General features: G+C 39.5%; 1 protein-coding gene across 1 annotated transcript in view; it reads right to left on the bottom strand.

Annotated features, from left to right (window-relative positions):
* antxr2a (ANTXR cell adhesion molecule 2a) overlaps positions 1 to 8914 on the bottom strand; it is an 89525-nt gene extending 80611 nt beyond the window's left edge. The window contains exons 1-2 of the mRNA XM_084728199.1: positions 8354 to 8914; positions 2505 to 2576 (exon numbers count right to left, since the gene is read on the bottom strand). Of these exons, the coding sequence (XP_084584325.1) occupies positions 2505 to 2576; positions 8354 to 8526 (245 nt within the window). The 5' untranslated portion in view covers positions 8527 to 8914. The remainder of the gene's footprint in view (positions 1 to 2504; positions 2577 to 8353) is intronic.
* Between the last annotated feature and the right edge of the window lie 3206 nt (positions 8915 to 12120).

Below are 12120 nucleotides of genomic sequence, written 5' to 3'. Positions count from 1 at the left end.
CGTTCTTCATATCCTATAAAATATTATTATTTTGAAACGTGGTATTGAAAAAATATCAAAGCTTCAATACTTTTGACAACCTTAACATTGTCATCCTGTTTCTCCTTATTGTAATTCTATTCTCTTCACAAGACATCTGATGTCTGTCCATCCTGCAGAGGGATTCCTCCTTTTCGCTCCTCTGAGGTTGATTGAAGACTGTAAAACACCTTTGAGGCCAATCTGTGATTTGCAATTTTGTGGCTGTGTGAGTAAAAAATAACATGAGTTGACTTAATTCTGGGCATTTGCAGGCAAGCATGATGAACTGAGAGATTAAATGGTCCTCTACAGATTAAATACAGTTTCTTTATAACACCTTAAAGGTCACAGTTTTTTTTTGTTTTTTTTTTTACCAAACAACAGCTACATTTTCTCAGATAATCTCACCCTGAATATAATATTCTGAATTGGTGCTGATACTGACCTTATAAAACAGATTGAGTAGCAGACTGAATGTTTTGTTCTTCATTATTGTTGTCAGTGAAAATGTAGCAATGCAATTTAATAAAGCTGCTGCAACAATATAAGTCTAAAAGTCAATATCAGTGTTGTGAGCATCTCCAGCTACAATTAAGATGTGATGCATAGTTACAGCTTTGTGTTGGCTTACAAACAGAAGAATGGCTCTGCATGAAATATTAAAAAAAATCATATTAGAATTATTAGTGACAGCTATTGTAACAGTGATATGATTCATGAGTAGTGGGAATGATAATTTTTGCATCTTAATTTTCATTTTGACAGAAAAAAATACTGAATTAATGATGATGTCACATATCTATTGAATATATTTTAAACTACTTCATTATAATGCTGTTATAATATTTGGCCTTTATTAAAATATTGCAGCTTTTACGATTTCAATGCTGCACTTGGCCATATTGTGATTTCAATTGCATTTCAATTAACTGTGCAGCCCTATATAATATCAATCATTTCTGCACAGTGAGGTTCAGCCATCAGATAAATTTAGTAAGAAAACAGAACAATAGTCTCCTCTAAAATACAGTGGAGAAAACATAGTCTCCCAAAATACTCAAGTTAAGTACCAAATTAAGTATCAAAGTGCTGAGGGACAGAACTTGAGTGAATGCACTCATTTACTTCCCACCTCTGTTACTAACACAAAGCACACGGATGCCATCCCACAGAGTGAGTTAAACTTCAGATAATTAAGCGCACAAGTGTTTCCTTCAGAGATCCGAAGCCTTCAGAGCATAAGGAGAGGTGCTGATATTTCTCACCCACATGACACATGGCCCAGTCGCGATCCTCCCCCGCAAACATAGCACAATCTTTAAGCCACACGGCCAAATTTGGCAGGGAGCAGTAGCAGCCGTATACATCCACATCCTGTCTGCAAGTTTCAGAGTCATATGTGGACTAAAAACTAACCACGCTCAAGGAGCGGATGATAAATCGTGGGTGGCGACTTAACGTCGAACTTTATGCTTTCACTGGAGATTATGATTGTATATGTTACCTCTTTAACAGTGTAGAGATTTTCTCTTTCTAAGAAAGACTACGGATATAGCGGCAGCGATGCCAAGGACAAATCAGAGGGTGGTGGTGGGATTTTTTTTTTTCTTTCGAGGGATGGATGGGTAGGGGTGGGGTGGGGGGGGTTGGTGAAGTAGTCCAGTTTGCTCCACATGGCGGAACAGAAGAGCTCTTGGTGAGCGAGCATTGTTTAGCAGATTGTCCTCGTCGCCTTCCAGTGTTCTTTTGCTTTACTGTACATTGTCTGCCTGTCAGCCGTTCTGTGGTGGAAGCAGGGGATAAGTGTGGAGCCGGACCCCCCCGGTGCAAATGGCCATTCTCACAGCCCAGAAGACTGCTCCTCTCTGCCACCCACTCCCACCTGGTGCCTTTGCTATTTTCTTCAACCAACCACTTCATTCTGGCTGGGTCGCTACCGTCTGTACTGTGCTGGCAGGCGCCGTTTGACTCAAACGTTATGCAAGCTGAACGTTTCAAGCCGGTTTCTCTGGTTTTCGTCTTTTTAATGAATTATGTGCAAAAAGGATGTCATTGATTTTGCAATTTTGATAGTTTGTAAAACAGGTGGGAAGTGCTTTAAATGTGTGCAACAGGCTGCAGCCAACGTCGAAGGCTCTTCAATGACAGACATTCATCTAATAAAACAACCATGATGATGTTAAATGTATGTAAAATAAAGGTACTTTGTCAAAAGGATTGTACCATTTCCCCAACTAATCCTGTCAGCGTACCATTTTTAAGAAATGGTGAACATTCTTACTGCTTATATTACTTTATTATATATATTTTGATATTGCTCCATGTTGCTGTTATTGTTAAATCATTGCTCACTGTCACCCCATGCAAAATCTGCAGTTCTAAGTCAGGGGAGTTTAATTTCACTTCATGTTTTTTTATTGTTTCAAAATATTAGTATTATGAAAACCTGACACTGAAAATTAAACTGGCAACTTTGTACTCACCTCACAAATCTGTCCGTGAGCTTCTTCACAAACGAGTAAATCTCATGCCAGTCAGAGGACACACTTCCAGACCTGAAACAAGAAAACAACAGTGAGTTTGCAGCTCGTCAGCGGCAGCAGATTGTGTGCTGGGGAGTAAAATACTGTACAGTTATTTGTGCTTTGTACCACAAACCACAGTTGGACATTAACACCAGCCACATGCTTGATAATTGTGCTGATAAGTCTGTGTTCTATAGCAGCCACTTCAGCTGTTACAACCCTGAAATGTTCACAGGAGCTTTGTCTTCCTACAAATCTAGTTGGCTGGTAGACTTAGAATTTATTTCACGAAAAATAAAGGTAGAAAAATCACTAAAGCAACTTCATCTGAGGAACAGAAAGTCATTACACAGAGGTGGAGGTTGCCAACTACAGTACTTCTAGTACAGTTTTAAGGGACTCGTGTCAATTGAGCTTTATTTCTACAGTTCACTAACACATGCAAGCTCTCGGAGGGCTTGTAGGCCAACAGCCCTTCTCATTCCAGCTTAATCAATTTAAAAAAAGAGCACAAGCTGGCTGAAAATTGGAAATTCAATATAGTTCAAAGAGAAAGACCAATAAATCAGTGCTGGAATTGTGGGACCTGGTCTGCTTTACTCCTATCCTTCCTTTTCTTTTTCATTCCTATCTTTGCAACTTTCCTTTGTCCCAGATTTATGCATTTTTATTCTTTCCTTTTGTCATCCCATGCCTCTGTCCTCTAGAGCAAGAACTAATGATTATTTTCATTATCAATTAATCTGTAAGATCATCTCCTCAGTCAATAAATTTGTTGTTTTGTCCATTAAATGTCAGAAAATTGTGAAAAAACATCGATCACTGTTTCCCAAAGCTCAAGGTGACATTCTCAAATGTCTTGTTTTGTCCACAACTCAAAAATATTGAGTTTATTATCAGAAAGGGCTAAATAAACCAGGATATATTCACATATGAGTAAACCAAATCAGAGAATTTAGACATTTCTTCTTAAAAAGTGAGTCAAAATGATTTATTATCAAAATAGTTGGTGACTAATTCAACACTTGATAATTTTTCTCCTCTCTTCAGCTCCACTTTCTAACTCTTCTTCCCTTCCTTTCTTCAGCTAGTATGAAACTGGAAATATCAGTTTTTCCTTTGAGGTATTACCCATCTTTATTTGAGCGCAAGCACTGAGGACTTCTTTCAACGCTGTCTTCTGTCTCATTAAAACTAATTAAAACTGTCGAAAACGATGCATAAATTTCTCACTTGATCCAAGGACAAACCCATGTTAGGTGGGTGTCAACCTGTAGCCCTTGGCCCTTCTCACCCCTCGATAAGTCAATCCGACCACAATGAACACAGTGTGTAAAATGTGCCCTTGATATAACGACAAAGAGGTAATTAAACCAATAATTACAATTCAATGTATGTGCGGAGAACATAAAACAGAAGAGTTTGACCATTAGGAGGCTCATCTTTCATGCCACCTCTCTCTCCTCCCTGCTGCCCAAAGACAAGGTCACACAGCGGAGGGAAGACACGATTGTGAACGTGAAGCAAAGTTTCACTGCACTTTGACATTACTGGAGGATCAGCGGGCAATTAGCAGTGGTTAACTGTGGTTACGTGTTGGTGTGGCAGTTAAATTTTACTGCTCCAGAACACATCTGTATCATGTTGATGGTGTTAATGATCAGCAGAGGCTTTCTAGGTGTTCTGGCTTTTCAACTTGCCTGCATTTACATGTGCATAACTTTCTATCCCACTACGATCTCACTCTGTTGTGCAAAGGTAATTATCACATCATGCAAAGTTCCCAGATTTTTATGGGATGATTACAAACTTTCCAGCATCAATAGAGGATGTGTCACCTAGAGTGTAGAAATTCCAGAAAATATATATTGCTAATGTGATATTAAATAACATATTCCAAGATAAAAAATCTTCTTGTGATCGGATGGTCTCCCTTGAGAATGGACCAACCTGTGGACTGACAGGATGTCTCTGGGTGTGAACAGTGCCAGACAGCGCTTCCTCCTCCCTCATTAACACAATAGAGGTTCCCTTGAGCAAAATCCTTGAGAACCAAACTGCAGCTCAGTGACCAGCACATCAGACTGGGGTTGTTCTGGGCAGCTTGTGTGTCACTGCGTGAGTGTGATCAGGGCGTTCCTGAAAAAGGGAGCTTGGCTGTCTGTGAAACTCTGCTGTATAAAAAGGCTTAGTGACATTAAAAGCATCACTTCACAGTACGTTTTCCTTGGACAGAGCTACCTGAGTGTTCAGGAAACCAAACAGAAATGCTTTCATGAACTGGCATCCGACTAAAACATCAACACTCTGTATTAGAACACCAAAATGAACATGTCTTTGCATGGAAATGTTGCAGATTACTGCTGCAACAAATTCTGCAGAACAAATTTGCTGACATTAGGGACCTTAGAGACCTCAGTCATATCAGTCAGGAAAGTCAGGAAATTTGACAGTGGAGTGTTTATCTGCAGGAACAAAGTAAACTTCCGACAAACAGATGTGAAACTATTTGACACCCAGAAATTATGTCAGCTTAAGCTTTAATATTTCATAACTATAACAATGCATATGTAAACCAAACAGAGCCCCAACTTATAAATGTATACAAAAATGCAGAGCAAACTAAGATCTATGCACATAGTCAAAGTTGTGCCAATAATCTCAGTTATCATCCTGTAATTTAGCAATTTAGACAAGGGTGGGGTAGTTTGGAAATGGGTCAGGGGAGCAGTGTTTCAACTCAACGGCCCTGAGTAATGGCATGCTTCCAAGCCGGGGGAGGACAGGATTAAAAACAGTTGCTGTCAAAGCTGTAAACTCTCCATTATATATTGGAGGCCTTTTTGCATGAAGCTCCTGCGACGGTGCAAAGTTTTGCTGAACTGACTGAATCTGCCGGTGCAGTCTCTGTATATTTGATGCCTGAAGCAACACTTTCAGTGCATAAAAGACACAGGAAGTGGTACAATCTTGCTGGTTTACATGATTAACAGACAACATTCAAGGACTTCTCAAAGATGTTAAAGGTCTTCTTTTTGGTGACATTCACAGAATTAAATGGTCAAAGTGATACATTAAAGTGGTAAAATTCCTGTTAGCTGACAAAGATTCCCATCTCTAAATGCTGAAAAAATCTAATGATGTAACCTTCACAAAACATGGTTGAACGTAGTATTTTAAGAGTATTTTACAGTAATAAGCAGTCAGCATTTTCTTTGTTATTGTGAAGGAGGAAGAGATGACAAATCTCCATTCTACCTTTTTCATGGTCACTCCCTCACATTGGCACATGTCTCATCTCGGGGAAACAATAGATGTACAAACCTCATGACACCATGTGATATGCTCCTTAAAGACATTAGGGTTAAGGCTTTGTTTATCTTGGGTAGTTAGTACGGTCATGGTTAGACTCGTGTGGTTCCCTGAGGTTTGTCAGAGTAGTTTCTTCCTCCAGTGTAACCACTGAGCATCACACAACTCCAGCCAATCAGGGGCAAGCCTCAGTTGTCTATCATATAAAGCAGACCGAGTCTGGATCAGATCCACCCGGGTTCAGCCTGACCAGTTTCAGAAACTTTTACATTTTCAGGCAAGGCATGGACATGCACACCTTTGTCAAATGTGGGAGTGCACTAGTGTGTGGGTTTTGTACAAAAGTGCTGACAATATTTTCAAAGGCATGCTGTAACATTACCCAGCTTGTGATTGTGGGTTTTTTTTCCCAGCTTCCCAGGCCCTGTTTTCAACTAATTGCCAGACATCTTCAGAGTCTTAAAAAAAACTTACTTAGTGAGTTTGGTAATGCATGTTCATAAAGATTATGTCTGTTTTCATTTAGCCATGTTGCTGTAGCAGCAGATTTAAAAAGGGCTGTACTGAATTACAACACAGTGAAAACATCACTTCCACATAGATGCTTTGCATACTAAAACTTAATGAACTGAAACCGGTGATTGTCTCATTAACCAGAAACCTAAAACTCTTTGGTGGACCAACATGGAAGTAACTAGATGAGTAGTGTTTTTATATCTTGTTCCATTGCTTATCACACACAACAAAGTTTTTTACTGTTCTGCAGTTTATCTTTTATCTATTATGCTTCATCTGTCCTCTAGATATTGCTAATTGTGTATAATTCTGCAAATATATTGATAACTCAGAGCAAACTTTGGAACCAGTCAGTGGTTAAGTGTACAGTATCTTGTAGTAAATGGGCTAAACATGCAAACTCAGTTATTTGATCTTTTCTGTGAAACATTGACTGCAGGAAGTACAACCACAGTGTGTTGATGGGCACTAAGCAGCTCCACTGAAGCAACCTGTTTCCTTGTTTGTGATGAGCACCTCTGTGATTGTTAATGAGGGAGAGAAACACAGTTTTACACACATCCAATATGTGCAGGAGATGTTATACTGAAGTCTGTGACATAAGACGGTCACTATGGAGCAAAAGACATATGGGTAGCACAAATATTGATAGGTGAGGTGTTAGGGCTCCGTACATAGACTGACACAGTAAGACCACTAGAACTGAACAACTGATCTAAATCTTATCGAAACCACAATATGGCAAAGTGCAAAATCCAAATTGCAGAAGCTGCAGTTTCTTGATTGGTCAAATGTTTCACAACATACCATTATAAATGAAGCATTGTGGTGCTATAAAGATGACTTGGCCTACAATTCTTATCTCCAAGTGTAAGTATCATCGTCATTTTTATATTGTTCAGAATGAAATTCCAACTACAATTGTGACTCATATCACAATCGCAATATCTGTCAGAACTGTTGTAATATTTTTTTTAATTTTAAGTATTTATTTTTTGCATATCTTTCAATCCTAATGGGCATTATTTCCTACTATCACAGCTATGTTAAAAAGGTATATGGGTAGCCAAACATTACACCCTTATGTGACTGTTGAACATCTTATATCAAAACCATGGGCAGTAACCTGCCGCTGTAACAGCCTCCACACCTCTGGTTTCAGTCCTACCACAAGGCCTTGCTGCAGGGAGCCTTGAGAGCATCACTGAGTTCCTAAACCGATGTTTGATGATACGGTCTGCTCTCTGTTACGGGCCTGACTTTGTATATTGTCATGTAGAAACAGCAAAGGGTCTTCCCCAAACCACTGTCATTACAGACCTTCATCACAGCAGCATCTTGTTATGAAACAGTACAGTTAACACACACGTTACTAATGATACTTATTGGGGTTCCCATCCATTCAGGTCAAACAGGGTCAGGGTGCTGCTGTGGCACATGTTCACTCACTGAAGAGGCTCTGCCATATTAAACGGAAGTAGGCCTTTAGAAGTATCATTGGTAACACCTGTGTCTTCACTCCTACTTCATATCATTATGGCTGCAGTACAACCACTGTATACTGCAGCACTTTATTGTACGTTATTGAAATTATGTGGACACCCTTGACCACATGGTTGCCACATGTTCACAGGAGCGTCCACATACTTCTAGCCAAATTTGTTCCCAGCCTCATACTATGGTGTCATCATCAGTATGTGACCGTTGCAAAAAAAAACAAAAAAACGAGTGCAGTGGCAGTAATTTCAAAACCAGGTCACAGAAAACGGTGTCACACCTGCGCCCCTCCGCCCCTGCCTCCTCTCCCATCTCACCCCCGACCACATCTTTGTCTTCTCCATCCACACCCAGTAACAGTTAATAAGAAGCAAAACAGCAACATTTTAACGCTTTCACGGTGCAGTGGTAACATTATTTCCGTGATAAGCTTCGATAAGAGCGGTCTGCAACAAAAGCTGGCAAACTTTTCTTTTACTTACTTGTCTAAAACAAAGTAGAGGTCGTAAGCGCCGTGACATGATGCCTCCTCTGCCCAGCAAGACGACGCAAACAACCCCAGCAGGATCACAGCAACCGCCGCCGAAGTCCACCGACTCTTCCCGTGAAAAAGTTCACCCTCCGCGGTGAAATAACGTGACAGCTTTTCCCACATCTTTGCCACAGAAAAGATTCTTAAAAACTCAGTAAAGAGTTCAGTCTCGCGATGAAAACAACAATAAATAGTTTTTAGTCACTTTGACAGTGCGCAGAGACAATCGCATACGACGTGCTCATCCCTCGGCGTGAGCAGGATGCATGTCAAAAGTTCCTCCAAAACAACCAAGTTAAGTGATCGACCTGCGAAATAAAGGAAATCACCGCCCGACGTCAGCAGCCGTGTCGTTTCTTCATCTTCTTGACTCACTGTTCACTCACTCACATCCTCAATAAAAACCAGCCCGGCTCCTGAACTCTCGCTCAGTCTGTTTATAAGATAACCTAAATCACAGCTAACAGTAAACTTCACCCTGATAAAGAAGTACACACACAGGGAGAAAAGTTAGGCCGCCTTCAAGTGCTCCTCCAAAGCTCGTACTTCTGAGCGCTACAGGCGTGACTTTGCACCGTAGTTGTAAATGACTGTAATATGAGTCATAACACTTGGATGGCCCATATTTTGTTTTATAAATGCACTGTCGTATTTAGCAGTGGATTGAGGAGGAGACTTTTATTGTGCATGTAGCTTGATAAATTACTGAGTGGTGGAAAGCTGTCATTTTTAATAGTAGTACAATATAGGCCTACCTCATTGCAGGAAATGTTTTTACTGAGTAAATACAGTTGAGGGTTAAATGCAAAATATGTAAGTTCTGCTGCTCTTACACAATACAACAATATCAAAAGACGTAGTTTGATGATTTATATTTTCAGGTGATTATACAATGGTACAAGCATGCATATGAATATTATATTCCATTTCTGCTAAATCTAACACACAGTTTCATACTGAAAAGTAGGAAACACTCTTATTTCCACTCTTAACTGCAACTCTTGATATGGTTCAGATGTTCTTTCACATGTCCCTAAATGTCTCACCAAAGTTGCGACACAGTGTTCACAAACAGTTTGGCTCTTAGGAATTTGGAGTTTCAATCCAGACTTTCCAATAGCACTTAAAGGCCTCATCAGTCTCCAGCCCAGTGCGCATGACTGAGGAGCAACCAGCTGTTGCACTTCTGCAGAGCTGTAGGTCCCAGTGCACACACCCAACAACATCTGTGTCATCTTTTCTACAAGGCTACTTAATAGTGTTACATTAACAATGTTTACACAGGTCAGAGCTGAGGTAGTATACTGAACGAAGTTTTCTTCATACTGCACAGATTTAAAAGTGGTGTGTGTAGTTCAAGAGCAAGGCACTACCACTGCAGGGGTTGATTCCCAACATGCTTTACTCTGTCATTGTATATTATTATTATCATCATTATAAAGTTAAAACTATTACTATCTATAAACAATAACTGTCATTATCATAAACTGTTACACAACAGCTCTGGCTGATATTCCATACTTTTAAGGCCATTTTTAAAAACTAGAAGAATTAAGCCTATGATTGATCCTTGAGACCCCCTGAAAACCTCAACAGCAATTTTTGTGAGTTCCATGGAATAAATCTTTTACAGATTATTGCCACTTGCCTTTGTCACTACAGTGTCTTTTAATATCGGACTATGCCCAGTATTCTTTATTCCAAACATTTATTCACAAATTTGAAGACAGGAAAACTATGTTGTGCTGTTTCATCTTATATTTTGGGGTTTTAATTTCCTGCATCACAAAATAGACCAAGTAAGTGGTGTGTGTGTGTGTGTGTGTGTGTGTGTGTGTGTGTGTGTGTGTGTGTGTGTGTGTGTGTGTGTGTTTCCTTCCACTCGTTTCCTCTTCTACTGCCATTGAATGCCAGTTATAAACAGTGACCCTCACTTTGACATAAGGGGGAAGGTGGAGTCCTTGCAAGGCCTACCTAACTTGCACAGTGAGCATATAGGCCGACCAGCTCTGGTAGGGGGATTGCCACCAGGTTTTTCACACACTGATTGCTCTCCTGCATGAAGTTTTTCACTTAAAACCATAAGGTTCTTGTTAACTTTTGGCTTGCAACTTTTGATACTAAAATATAACTTCCAGTTTCCATTTTTCAAGCTATTATGATTGATTATATTTTGGAGGAACCACACAACCTGCATCGCCATGGGAATATGCATCTTCTCATTTTCTCAGAATTTCACAATTTCTCCAGATACTGACGTCCAGGTGGAGAGCATTTCATTGAACCGTTAATATCTCTTGGCTTGACGTACTTCATTCGACTCTGTGTGAACACGTGGCAAACAAAGCATGCATCCAAAAAACTCTTTTCCCAACACAGAGAGAACAGCGACTCTGAAGGAAACAGAAAAGTCTGTTGGCAAAGTGAGAACAGGAAGAGGCTGCAGATGTGAGGTCTGTGAAGCAAAGATGTTTCAGAAAAGTTGCATAAGGACAAATTCTGAAGTGTAGTATTTAGTAATTCCTTAAAAATAGTCTTTTGGAGGGTGTGATGTGTTTTTGTATGCCTCGCTCTGTTTCTTTTGTCAAACAGTTTGCGATTCTTCTTTCCATCTTACTCAGTTTTTATAACTCATGTGTAAAGACGGTGATGACCCTCGTGTGTACCCAAGAATAACACTGGCCTGTGCTCCTTCAATAACACACAACAGAAACAGACCTCACATCATTAAAATAAACTACTTGTTTTAACTTTAAAAAGTGTCTGGGCTGCCTTAAAGGAGCAATATGTAGCAAATAGCAAGTTGGAGCCATGGACAGTATATTAAAAAGTTCTATACAATATGCAGTCTATGGTTAAAGCGATTTGTTTACCCTGGCGCTCTCTTCCCCAGACTTGAGGAACCTCAGGCAGGCTGCAGGAATACTGCAGGAGCACAAGACCAGTAATCTTGACCAGTGGTTGTCTGTCTTACTGCCTGCCTGACTCTTTAATATTTTAAATTTAAATATCATTTTCAGGTACCCAAATAATAACAAATAAGATTACTGGGACCAATCATTTTTATATTGGCTGGTGAAACATTTTTACTAAATTTCAAAATGTAGTTAATTTCAAAACCTAAGAGTCTGAGTTGGAATCAAAACTTAAACATCTATTGTAGTAAGTTGCTTTGAAATTTTGAGTTGTCTCAACTTAATTGACTTGAATGAATAAAACTTGTAGATTTATATCAGGTTAGTTAGAAAAGGTTAGTTGAATCCACTAACTTACTGTATTATATATTAGAATAAGGTAAAACTGTTGAGAAAATGTTAACTAACTGGTTTTAAAACAATATTAAGCTAATGTATTGTGGATAAGGGGACCTGCAGTTTATTATTTGGAGCAGGTCAATTCCATCATACATATAATGCTGCTAGCCAATTATATGGATTTATTCACACCATGTTAACACAAAGTAACCTTGAAAGTACTGAGAATCAGAGATATGTAAGAGCACAAGAGCATGGGGAATTTTCTGTGAAACATTCAATTAAATTTGCCTTTTTATTCCAGACACTCTATAGAAACTGCAGGTGCATCTGTCTTCAGCCTGGATGCCTCATTGTGTGGTTTAAATCCCCAAACCTGGCAGTCTTACTGCATTTCTCTACTCATTGATCTGCGCTGAGAGCCGAACCTCCAAACCTGGCAATGCACCATCAAGCTGTATGC

The sequence above is a fragment of the Lutjanus erythropterus genome, chromosome 10, assembly GCF_056507025.1.
Source record: "Lutjanus erythropterus isolate fLutEry1 chromosome 10, fLutEry1.hap2, whole genome shotgun sequence".
Classification (NCBI taxonomy): Eukaryota; Metazoa; Chordata; class Actinopteri; order Lutjaniformes; family Lutjanidae; genus Lutjanus; species Lutjanus erythropterus.
Note: the sequence above shows the minus strand (reverse complement) of the source record. Positions and strands in the feature narration are given on the sequence as shown.